The sequence below is a fragment of the Coregonus lavaretus genome, assembly GCF_964263955.1.
Source record: "Coregonus lavaretus genome assembly, chromosome: 29".
In the NCBI taxonomy this organism is placed as follows: domain Eukaryota; kingdom Metazoa; phylum Chordata; class Actinopteri; order Salmoniformes; family Salmonidae; genus Coregonus; species Coregonus lavaretus.
In genome coordinates this window covers 35,927,103-35,939,526 of record NC_140016.1, presented here as the reverse complement: position 1 = coordinate 35,939,526, position 12,424 = coordinate 35,927,103, and the positions used below count along the sequence as shown (strand labels likewise).

General features: G+C 46.5%; 1 protein-coding gene across 1 annotated transcript in view; it reads left to right on the top strand.

The window, feature by feature from the left end:
* The window catches only part of diaph2 (diaphanous-related formin 2), a 643,868-nt gene that overhangs the window by 247,356 nt on the left and 384,088 nt on the right, over positions 1–12,424 (top strand). Inside the window, exon 18 of the mRNA XM_084147077.1 lies at positions 1,661–2,026. Within this exon, the coding sequence (XP_084003203.1) occupies positions 1,661–2,026 (366 nt within the window). The remainder of the gene's footprint in view (positions 1–1,660; positions 2,027–12,424) is intronic.

Sequence of the window (12,424 nt, the reverse complement as noted above, 5' to 3'; positions counted from 1 at the left end):
GCCAAGCGTCACGTGTGGAGGAAACCTGGCACCATCCCTACTGTGAAGCGTGGTGGTGGCAGCATGCCTTGGGGATGTTTTTTCAGTGTCAGGGACTGGGAGACTAGTCAGGGTCGAGGGAAAGATGAACGGAGCAAAGTACAAAGAGATCCTTGATGTAAACCTGCTCCAGAGTGCTCAGGACCTCAGACTGGGGCGAAGGTTCACCTTCCAACAGGACGACGACCCTTAGCACACAGCCAGCCAAGACAAGCAGGAGTGGCTTCGGGACAAGTGTCTGAATGTCCTTGAGTGGCCCAGCCAGAGCCTGGACTTGAACCTGATCGAACATCTCTATAGAGACCTGAAAATAACTGTGCAGCGACACTCCCCATCCAACCTGCCAGAGCTTGAGAGGATCTGCAGAGAAGAATGGGAGAAACTCCCCAAATACAGGTGTGCCAAGAAGACTCGAGGCTGTAATCACTTCCAAAGGTGTTTCAACAAAGTACTGAGTAAAGGGTCTGAATACTTATGTAAATGTGATATAAACATTTGTCTTTTTGTCTTTTTGTCTTTATTTTTTAAGCTGTTTTTGCTTTGTCATTATGGGTATTATGTGTATATTGATGATAAATGTTTTGTCAGACCGTATACCATTGCTTTCAGCCAATCAACATTCAGTGTTCAAACCACCCAGTTTATAATGGCTTTTAGAGGCCCTCTGCTGATTACATGCAGTATCCCTTGAAGCAAATGTGTCGCCCAAAGTTCATCCTTTTCACACATCTGCCCTTTACTGTCTGTATCCTGCCCATGTAAGGACATCCTCTGTGGGCTACGGGGTGCTTAAAACACACACAGCACACACACACACACACACACACACACACACACACACACACACACACACACACACACACACACACACACACACACACACACACACTCACACACACACACACACTCACACATACTGAAACTCTCTCACACTCTGTACTGAACAGGTATTGCGCACTCACTGTGCTCCATCCAGACACATGTCGCCAGCGGCATACTCAACATGTAGGAGAGCTCTCCAGACTTCTTCTAATGGTGAAGGTGACATACCTCCCTGCAATATTTACCCACTGCCTATTAGGTTCTTGTTTGTGTATCTACATATTTAATGTGTCTGGTAGTCTCAGGGAGCTGAGCGACCCACTTTCCCAAGTGTGAGGTGGAGCGGAGCTGGGTAGGACTCCTCTGAGTGCTGGCCTCTGACTGGCTGATAGCGCTCTTTCCATCAGTACCCTATGTGCTTACCAGAAAATGACTGCTACCATTGCAATGAGGCTCAAGCCCAAGGGACGATAGCACTAGGATGATAGTCCCCAGACATGCTTTTATCAACTCTCTTCACACGTACAAATATACACACACTCGTGCACGCACGCATGTGCGCAAGGGCATAGAAGTGCACGCACACAGGGTCAAGGCAATCATATGTCATTGAAGTGAGTACGATAATGCTCATCCCTTTTCCCCCTAAATACTCCTACCACCATCCTCACCCATCACCCAGGTGCATTAGCCGGACTAGTGTAATGCATGTAATGGTGGTAAAAGCTCTGGCCTCCAGAGTGCAGGGATGACAGGAATGTTGTGTCCCTTCTCTAATACTGCTTTCCCGTCTTTGCAGATCACGGCCGGACCAGCGGCGGCTGGGACAGGAGTCCCACCTTCACATCTGCAGGCGGGGTTGGCACCCCCACCCCCTCCCCCACCTCCGCCCCCACCAGGCGGCTGCCCTCCCCCTCCTCCCCCACCTCCGCCTCCTCCTGGCATGGCCGGCATGCCCCCTCCACCACCACCCCCGCCACCTCCAGGAGGAGGGCCACCCCCTCCCCCCGGCTGTGGACCACCACCTCCCCCACCCTTCCCCGGGGCGCCGGGCATTCCTCCGCCTCCTATGATGGCCATGCCTGTCATCAAGCTGCCTTATGGACTGGAGGCCAAGAAGACATACAAGCCTGAGGCCGCCATGAAGAGGATCAACTGGTCCAAGGTAGAGTAACGCCTCCCCAACACACACACGCTTGTACATGCACACACACACACACACACACACACACACACACACACACAGTATGAGCTCTGTCCACTAGATCCTGACTATTATCATCTACTCTCTTCCATTATGTGGACATTGAGACCGGAATGACTCCACTCTTTAGAATTCTACCATAATATTCATGTACCGATTTTGCACAGAGACATCGAGCCCTGTGTTATGATGTGTAAAACATGAACTTGTTGGATTTGTGTTTGCTAAATCACTGCGTACAGTTCTGAATATAAGCATCGTGCACAGAAAACAGGCCTTTCAAATGGAACTGTAGGTACAAATCAAGAGAGTGCACTCTAGTCAACACTACCCTCTGTCTATTCAGGCAAATGTTCAGCCACAGGGCACGCTGCTCTGCCCTCGGCACCCATTCAAAGAGATCCTCACATAAACAATTTCCGCCGCTTGAGTTCCCTTGCATTCACATACACTTTTAGCATTGAATAAAGACAATGTGTTGTGTAACATTCCGACAAATTTGAATACAATTTCAACGGGGACTGTTCTCTCCATGTTGGCTTTATCCTACAGTGAGTTAATTTATCCATCGCCCTAGGGAATCTCGGAGTTGCAACCAGCATTAATTTAGTGGTGTTTTGTATATGCTTATGTGTGACCATGCTTTTTAATCGTCAATTATTGACAACAGCCAAAAGGTAATCATTTGTTCTCCCCTGGACTGCAGAATGCTGTTGAAATCATGCTGAATTGCATTATCGGTGAAATTGTATAGCAAGTTTGCACATCTTATAAGAGACATTACATTTTTCTAGTTTTATTGTCATTTCACTGTTAGAAAACCTATATACACTACCAGTCAAAAGTTTGGACACACCTAATCATAGGTTTTTTCTTGATTTTTACTATTTTTTACATTGTAGAATAATAGTGAAGACATCAAAACTATGAAATAACACATATGGAAGCATGTAGTAACCAAAATAGTGTTTGTGGAATGTATTTACTTAATGTGTTTGAGCCAATCAGTTGTGTTGTGACAAGGGTGTGTGTGTGTGGGGGGGGGGGGTATACCGAAGATAGCCCTATTTGGTAAAATACCAAGTCCATATGATGGCAAGAACAGCTCAAATATGCAAAGAGAAATGACAGGGTATCATTACTTTAAGACATGAAGGTCAGTCAATAGGGAACATTTCAAGAACTTTGAACGTTTCTTCAAGTGCAGTCACACAAACCATCAAGCGCTGTGATGAAACTGGCTCTCATGAGGACTGCCACAGGAATGGAAGACCCAGAGTTACCTATGCTACAGAGGATACATTCTTTAGAATTACCAGCCAAAATAAATGCTTCACAGAGTTCAAGTCACAGACACATCTCATCTACTAAAGGACTCCAATACGAAGAAGAGACCTGCTTGGGCCAAGAAACAGGAGCAATGGACATTAGACCGGTGGAAATTTGTGCTTTGGTCTGATAAGTCCAAATTTGAGATTTTTGGTTGAATATTTCCGCATGTGTATTTCCCACCGTAATGCGTGGAGGAGGAGGTGTTATGGTGTGGGGATGCATTTCTGGTGACACTGTCTATGATTTATTTAGAATTCAAGGCACACTTAACCAGCATGGCTACCACAGCATTCTGCAGCGATGCGCCATCCCATCTGGTTTGGGCTTAGTGGGACTATCATTTGTTTTTCAACAGGACAATGACCCAACACACCTCCAGGCTGTGTTAGGGCTATTTTACCAAGAAGGAGAGTGATGGCGTGCTGCATCAGATGACCTGGCCTCCACAATCCCCCGACCTCAACCCAATTGAGATGGTTTGGGATGAGTCGGACGGAAGTGTGTAGGAAAAGCAACCAACAAGTGCTCAGCATATGTGGGAACTCCTTCAATACTATTGGAAAAGCATTCCAGGTGAAGTTGGTTGAGAGAATGCCAATTGTGCAAAACTGTCATAATGGCAAAGGGTGGCTATTTAAATCATCTGAAATATAAAATATATTTTGATTTGTTTAACACTTTTTTGGTTACTACATGATTCCATATGTGTTATTTCATAGTGTTGATGTCTTCACTATTATTCTACAATGTAGAAATTAGTAAAAATTAAGAAAAAACCTTGAATGAGTAGGTGTCCAAACTTTTAACTGGTACTGTATGTAAATATTCCAGCAACATCATCAACCAGTTTTTGCAACTGTTTTTCAAGATGTGCAATGGGACAGGAAACCATGCAATGGAATTGGTAAAGGTTGATTACAGCAGCATCCAAAATGTGTTGAAGACGCAGGTTTATGCCACCACTACTACACCTTAAATGCAAATTCCACAGCTGTGCCTAGACCCATGCAGGCCTGGTGATGGGTAATATTATTTATAACATTATACAGCTGCCCGTGATGGGAACTCCTTTGTGGATACAGTTAGAGAGAAAACAAGTTAGCCACTTGCATCTCATTATCACCACTGTGTGTGTGTGTGTGTGTGTGTGTGTGTGTGTGTCATTGTCTGTGTATGCGTCTTTATTTGTGTATTCCTGTGTGTGTGTGTGTGTGTGTGTGTGTGTGTGTGTGTGTGTGTGTGTGTGTGTGTGTGTGTGTGTGTGTGTGTACATTATTGCGTGTGTGTGTGTGTTTTTGCATTCATGAGTGCACCACTTTGGCACATCCGTCTCTGTCCCGGCACGGCAACGACTGAATGGGCGTCTGCATTAACCTTGCCTCCGCAGGCGCTAGGGTTGGGAGATGCAAATGAAATGGCTAGATAGCACTCAAAGGCATTCAGAGCCACCTGAGGAAAAGCAATCTGTGTCTCTTGTGTCGATTAAGTGGGACCAGAGTCATCTGTCTTCTCTGTTCGGAGCAGATGGAGCCATGGAGGTGCCAAGCACTACTGTGGCCTGAGCTTTCAAAAGAGACAGCAGAAGGAGGGACCTAGAAGATTGTCGTCATGCCCCCCTTTCCTATAACCACCCAATAGCCACTAGTGTACTGCAGCTATATGAATACACACATTTACAGGCTTTCAAAATAAATTGGAGAAAGGGAAAGACCGAAAAGTTTGTCATCATTCAAACAGTGCCACTAGTCGCCCCAGGTGCGTTTGTTATTGTTTTTTGTTTTGTTTTTGAAATGGGGCAGAGGAGGATCCTGCATCGTGGCAAATCAAAGTACATGCTCTGCTGTTTTATCACATGCACAGTGATGTCCAAGGGGAAGAAATGGTGTTCGTTGTTTGAAGTAACATCTTTGTTGTAGTAATATTTCAAACGGACGTTGCATTTTCACAGCTACATATTCTATTTTTAAGCCCCATAACAACAAGTTTGCTGTAGCAACATATGAATACAGGCCTTATCTTTCAACTGGTTGAATAGCAGGCATGTACAACCTCACTGTAATGAAATGTTGGAGAAAGAGAATGACCTTCACTGAAGGAGACTGTGTAGAGATGGTAGAGAGTGGAGAGAGAGGGAGAATGAAACCGAGAGCTTAGGATGGAGAGTGAGTGTTTGTGTCCGCCTCTTGCTTTTTAAATTCACCCACAGGGTACCTCTCCGTCTCTTAAAAAACAGCAGGGGAAAAAAACACTAGCGCCGGATAGTAAAATCAGCCAGCAGCAATACAGTGAGGATTTTAAGCATTTTCAAGCAGCGTCACTGGAGATGGTTGCCTGAAGGTGCCATAATGTTATATCTCCTATGGTTAGAACACCTTACCACTGGGGAACAGCAACACGTTTACGGTATAGCAAATAATTGCTCAGGCTGTGTCTAAGGCGGTTTGCAGCAGCAGTGTGGATGCTGTGGAGAAGTCCCCAACCCCCACATGCCCCACAGCCAACACGACTGTGCCTCCCATCAAATCCTCAAAGTTATTTACCAACAACCTGCGGGCAGGCATGAACTAGCGAACCATAGCGAACTACCTCACATACTCAGGTAGTGTTAGGGGATCCGTTGATGCTGAAGCTACAATTAGTTTGGAGGAGACTGGTGGGGAGGAGGTATGGAGGGTTGACTGCTGGTATGGAGGGTGGGTGGGCAGCTGGCATGGGGCAAAGCAGGGATTTGGGACATGCAGCTGTATCAAATACTCCACATAGAGCGGAGAGAGGAGTGCCAGAAGCTGTGGGTTAGGGTCAATATTTTGTCATCTACTGTAAGACACGGTTAAGCAGAGGGGACCTCTAGATTTGGCTCATCCCCCTGTGTTTGACGTGCTCCCCATAATTTGGAAGTGTTTTCCATTAGAATAGTTTTACTTATAAATCAATGATATGTATATTACTTATAAATGCCTCATGAGCTTAGTTCAACCAGTACCTAAAATATAAGCTTGTTTTACTCTACTGTCTCTAAAGAAAGTAAATGTCAACAAACACCGTATAGCCTCAAAGCATGGTTAAAACTATACTTTTGATATCATGGTTGGTCAGTGTAGAATAACAGTGAAGACATCAAAACTAAGAAATAGCACATATGGGATCCTGTAGTAACCAAAAAGTGTTAAACAAATCAAAATATATTTTATATTTGAGATTCTTCAAAGTAGCCACCCTTTAACTTGATGACAGCTTTGCACACTCTTTGCATTCTCTCAACTGGCTTCACATGGAATCCTTTTCCAACAGTCTTGAAGGAGTTCCCACATATGCTGAGCACTTGTTGGCTGCTTTTCCTTCACTCTGCGGTCCAACTCATCCCAAATCATCTCAATTGGATTGAGGTCGGGTGATTGTAGAGGCCAGGTCATCTGATGCAGCACTCCATCACTCTCCTTCTTGGTCAAATAGCCCTTACACAGCCTGGAGGTGTGTTGGGTCATTGTCCTGTTGAAAAACAAATTATACTCCCACTAAACACAAACCAGATGGGATGGCGTATCACTGCAGAATGCTGTGGTAGCCATGCTGGTTAAGAGTGCTTTGAATTCTAAATAAATCACACACAGTGTCACCAGCAAAGCACCCCCACACCATCACACCTCCTCCTCCATGATTCACGGTGGGAACCACACATGCGGAGATCATCCATTCACCTACTCAGCGTCTCACAGAGACACAGCGGTTGGAACCATCAAATTTGGACTCATCAGACCAAAGGACACATTTCCACCGGTCTAATGTCCATTACTCGTGTTTCTTTGCCCAAGCAGGTCTCTTCTTCTTATTGTTGTCCTTTAGTAGTGGTTTCTTTGCAGCAATTCGACCATGAAGGCCTGATTCACACAGTCCCATCTGAACAGTTGATGTTGAGATGTGTCTGTTACTTGAACTCTGTGAAACATTTATTTGGGCTGCAATCTGAGGTAAAGTTAACTCTAATGAACTTATCCTGTGCAGCAGAGGTAACTATTGGTCTTCCTTTCCTGTGGCGGTCTTCATGAGAGCCAGTTTCATCATAGCACTTGATGGTTTCTGCGACTGCACTTGAAGAAACTTTCAAAGTTCTTGAAATGTTCTATACTGACTGACCTTCATGTCTTAAAGTAATGATGAACTGTTGTTTATCTTTGCTTATTTGAGCTGTTCTTGCCATAATATGGATTTGGTATTTTACCAAATAGGGTTATCTTCTGTATACCCCCCTACCTTGTCACAACACAATTGATTGGCTCAAACACATAAAGAAGTAAATAAATTCCACAAATTAACTTTTAACAAGGCATACCTGTTAATTGAAATGCATTCCAGGTGACTACCTCATGAAGCTGGTTGAGAGAATACCAAGAGTGTGCAAAGCTGTCATCAAGGCAAAGGGTGGTTACTTTGAAGAATCTCAAAAATAAAATATATTTTGATTTGTTTTACACTTGTTTGGTTACTACATGATTCCATATGTGTTATTTCATAATTTTGATGTCTTCACTATTATTCTACAATGTATACAATAGTACAAATAAAGAAAAACCCTTGAATGAGTAGGTGTGTCCAAACTTTTGACTGGTACTGTATGTATATAAGTATATAATAATCAATGAAATTCAGTACCAATCTTTTCATGAACTCCTACAGTGCCTTGCAAAAGTATTCATCCCCCTTGGCATTTTTCCTATTTTGTTGCATTACAACCTGTAATTTAAATTAATTTTTATTTGGATTTAATGTAATGGACATACACAAAATAGTCCAAATTGGTGAAGTGAAATGAAAAAATAACGGGAAGGTGGTGCATGCATATATATATTCACACCCTTTGCTATGAAGCCCCTAAATAAGATATGGTGCAACCAATTATCTTCAGAAGTCACATAATTAGTTAAATAAAGTCCACCTGTGTGCAATCTAAGTGTCACATGATCTGTCACATGATGTCAGTGTATATATACACCTGTTCTGAAAGGCCCCAGAGTCTGCAACACCACTAAGCAAGGGGCACCACTAAGCAAGTGGCACCATGAAGACCAAGGACCTCTCCAAACAGATCAGGGGCAAAGTTGTGGAGAAGTACAGATCAGGGTTGGGTTATAAAAAAATATCAGAAACTTTGAACATCCCACAGGCACCATTAAATCCATTATTAATACATGGAAAGAATATGGCACCACAATAAATCTGCCAAGAGAGGGCCACCCACCAAAACTCACGGACCAGGCAAGTAGGGCATTAATCAGAGAGGCAACAAAGAGACCAAAGATAACCCTGAATGAGCTACAAAGCTCCACAGCGGAGATTGGAGTATCTGTCCATAGGACCACTTTAAGCCGTACACTCCACAGAGCTGGGCTTTACGGAAGAGTGCCATTGTTTAAAGAAACAAATTATCAAACACATTTGGTGTTCGCCAAAAGGCATGTGGGAGACTCCCCAAACATATGGAAGAAGGTACACTGGTCAGATGAGACTCAAATTGAGCTTTTTGGCCATCAAGGAAAACACTATGTCTGGCGCAAACCCAACACCTCTCATCACCCCGAGAACACCATCCCCACTGTGAAGCATGGTGGTGGCAGCATCATGCTGTGGGGATGTTTTTCACCGGCAGGGACTGGGAAACTGGTCAGAATTGAAGGAATGATACAGGGAAATTATTGAGGGAAACCTGTTTCAGTCCTCCAGAGATTTGAGACTGGGACGGAGGTTCACCTTCCAGCAGGACAATGACCCTAAGCATACTGCTAAAGCAACACTTGAGTGGTTTAAGGGGAAACATTTAAATGTCTTTGAATGGCCTAGTCAAAGCCCAGACCTCAATCCAATTGAGAATCTGTGGTATGACTTAAAGATTGCTGTACACGGAATCCATCCAACTTGAAGGAGCTGGAGCAGTTTTGCCTTGAAGAATGGGCAAAGATCCCAGTGGCTAGATGTGCCAAGCTTATAGAGACATACCCCAAGAGACTTGCAACTGTAATTGCTTCAAAAGGTGGCTATACAAACTATTGTATAGCCACCTTATTTCACAGTAAAATATATTTTGCATCTTCAAAGTGGTAGGCATGTTGTGTAAATCAAATGATACAAACCCCCCCAAAAAATCCATTTTAATTCCAGGTGTTAAGGCAACAAAATAGGACAACTTTTTAAAATGTGTACATTTGTTTTTGACACATTTATTCTGTTACATATACCTTAATGCATACTTTTAAATTATATTATGCGAGCTAAACATACAAATAAAAAATGAAATAATATATTAAAACATTTTCCTTAAAGTATTTAAAAAAAAGAAGGAAATACTAATGTTGCTGTCCCCACTACAACAAACAAATACTTAAATACATTTAATTTTGTCACAGAAACATTTAATTGAAATACTGTAGAATTCCATTCATTCCTATGGAGGACTGCTTGTCACGCTCGTCGTAGGAGTGAGTAGACCAAGGCGCAGCGTGTGAAACAAACATGACTTTAATTAGTTAAAGTATTCAAAAACAAAACACGACTCGTGAAGTCCACGGTGACACTGACCGACAAACACGGAACAAAAACCCACAAACACAAAGTGAAACACCGACAGTTAAATATGGCTCCCAATCAGAGACAACCAGTCGACAGCTGACACTCGTTGCCTCTGATTGGGAGTCACACAGGCAAACATAGAAACAGACAACCTAGAACACCCAACAATGAAACAGAACACATAGAATGAACACACCCTGGCTCAACATAATGAGTCCCAGAGCCAGGGTGTGACAGTACCCCCCCCTAAAGGCGCGGACTGCGACCGCGCCTAAATACGAGCCAAAAACAGGGGAGGGCTGGGTGGGCATTCCTCCTCGGCGGCGGCTCCGGCTCCGGCCTTGCCCACCACCCTCCAACAAACCCCCCATAGCGCCCCTGGTCCGGTCTGGCCCCGCTGGCTGGAGCTGGACTGGACGTAGCAGGAGCGGTAGGCTTCAGCTCCTTAGTGGAGCAGTTGAGCGGTACCTGAATTGGCACCGATGACTCAGGCATGGGTTGTGCCGGACTGACGACTCGCTCCCCTGGCTTGGTGCGAGTAGCAGGAACGGGCTGGACCAGGCTGACGACTCGCACCCCTGGCTTGGTGCGAGTAGCAGGAACGTTCTGGACCAGGCTGACGACTCGCACCCCTGGCTTGGTGCGAGTGGCAGGAACAGGCTGGACCAGGCTGGCGACTCGCACCCCTGGCTTGGTGCGAGTGGCAGGAACAGGCCGGGCCGGGCTGGCGACGCGCACCGTAGGTTTGGTGCGAGTGGCAGGAACAGGCCGGACAGGGCTGGCGACGCACACCGTAGGCTTGGTGCGTGGAGCAGGAACAGGCCGGGCAGGGCTGTCGACGCACACCGTAGGCTTGGTGCGTGGAGCAGAGACAGGCCGGACAGGGCTGGCGACGCACACCGTAGGCTTGGTGCGTGGAGCAGGAACAGGCCGGGCAGGGCTGTCGACGCACACCGTAGGCTTGGTGCGTGGAGCAGGGACAGGCCGGGCAGGGCTGGCGACGCACACCGTAGGTTTGGTGCGTGGAGCAGGAACAGGCCGGGCAGGGCTGGCGACGCACACCGTAGGCTTGGTGCGTGGAGCAGGGACAGGCCGGACTGGGCTATGGAGACGGATAGGAGACCTGGAGTGAAGAGCTGCCACAACCCGTCCTGGCTGAATGCCTACCTTCACACACTCTGTGTGAGGCATCAGCACAGGACGTACAGGGCTGTGTACCCGTACTGGCATAACAGCACGTGATACTGGCGCAGGATATCCGGGACCGAGGAGAGGCACTGGAGGCCCCGAGCGCTGAGCCGGCACACTCCGTCCTGGCTGCATGCCCACCTTCGCACAACACGTGCGGGGTGCTCGCACAGGACGTACCGGACTATGCCGGACCACTCGTGGCACAGTGCGCAGCTCCGCATACCGCGGAACCTGCCCAGTCTCATGCTGCCATGCCTGAGTACGGGGAGTTGGCTCTGCTCTCCATCCAGGCTCCGCCAACCTGCCTTCTGGCCCCCAAAACCCGGTGGCCTTCTCTCCTCTTCTCCTATTTCGCCCTGTGGCAGCCTCCTGCTGCCCAGTCGCCCATGCCGTGTGCCCCCCCCTAAAAAATTATTGGGGGTGCCTCTCGTCCATCCGACGATGGCACTGCTGACGCCGCTGCTCCTCTCCTGCCTGGGTCTCCCCCTTCATAGCCCTCCGGTACCGGACGGCCTCCTCCTCGGTAATCTGCCCCCAACCGAGGAGGACATCCACCAGAGTCACCTCCTGCGTGTGTTCCTGGACACGCTGCTTGGTCGTTGTATGGTGGGTTTTTCTGTCACGCTCGTCGTAGGAGTGAGTAGACCAAGGCGCAGCGTGTGAAACAAACATGACTTTAATTAGTTAAAGTATTCAAAAACAAAACACGACTCGTGAAGTCCACGGTGACACTGACCGACAAACACAGAACAAAAACCCACAAACACAAAGTGAAACACCGACAGTTAAATATGGCTCCCAATCAGAGACAACCAGTCGACAGCTGACACTCGTTGCCTCTGATTGGGAGTCACACAGGCAAACATAGAAACAGACAACCTAGAACACCCAACAATGAAACAGAACACATAGAATGAACACACCCTGGCTCAACATAATGAGTCCCAGAGCCAGGGTGTGACACTGCTCCTACTGGGGAGTGCCAATATGGCCAACCGGTAGCTTCAAAACCTCTCAATGGCACATACTTGGGAAGGGTACCAAAACAATTCTGCAGCATTGAAGGTCCCCAAGAACACAGTGGCCTCCATCATTCTTAAATGGAAGAAGTTTGGAACCACCAAGATAATTCCTAGAGCTGGCCACCCGTCCAAACTGAGCAATCGGGGGAGAAGGGCCTTGGTCAGGGAGGTGACCAAGAACCTGATGGTCACTCTGACACAGCTCTAGAGTTCCTGTGTGGAGATGGGAGAACCTTCCAGAAGGTCAACCATC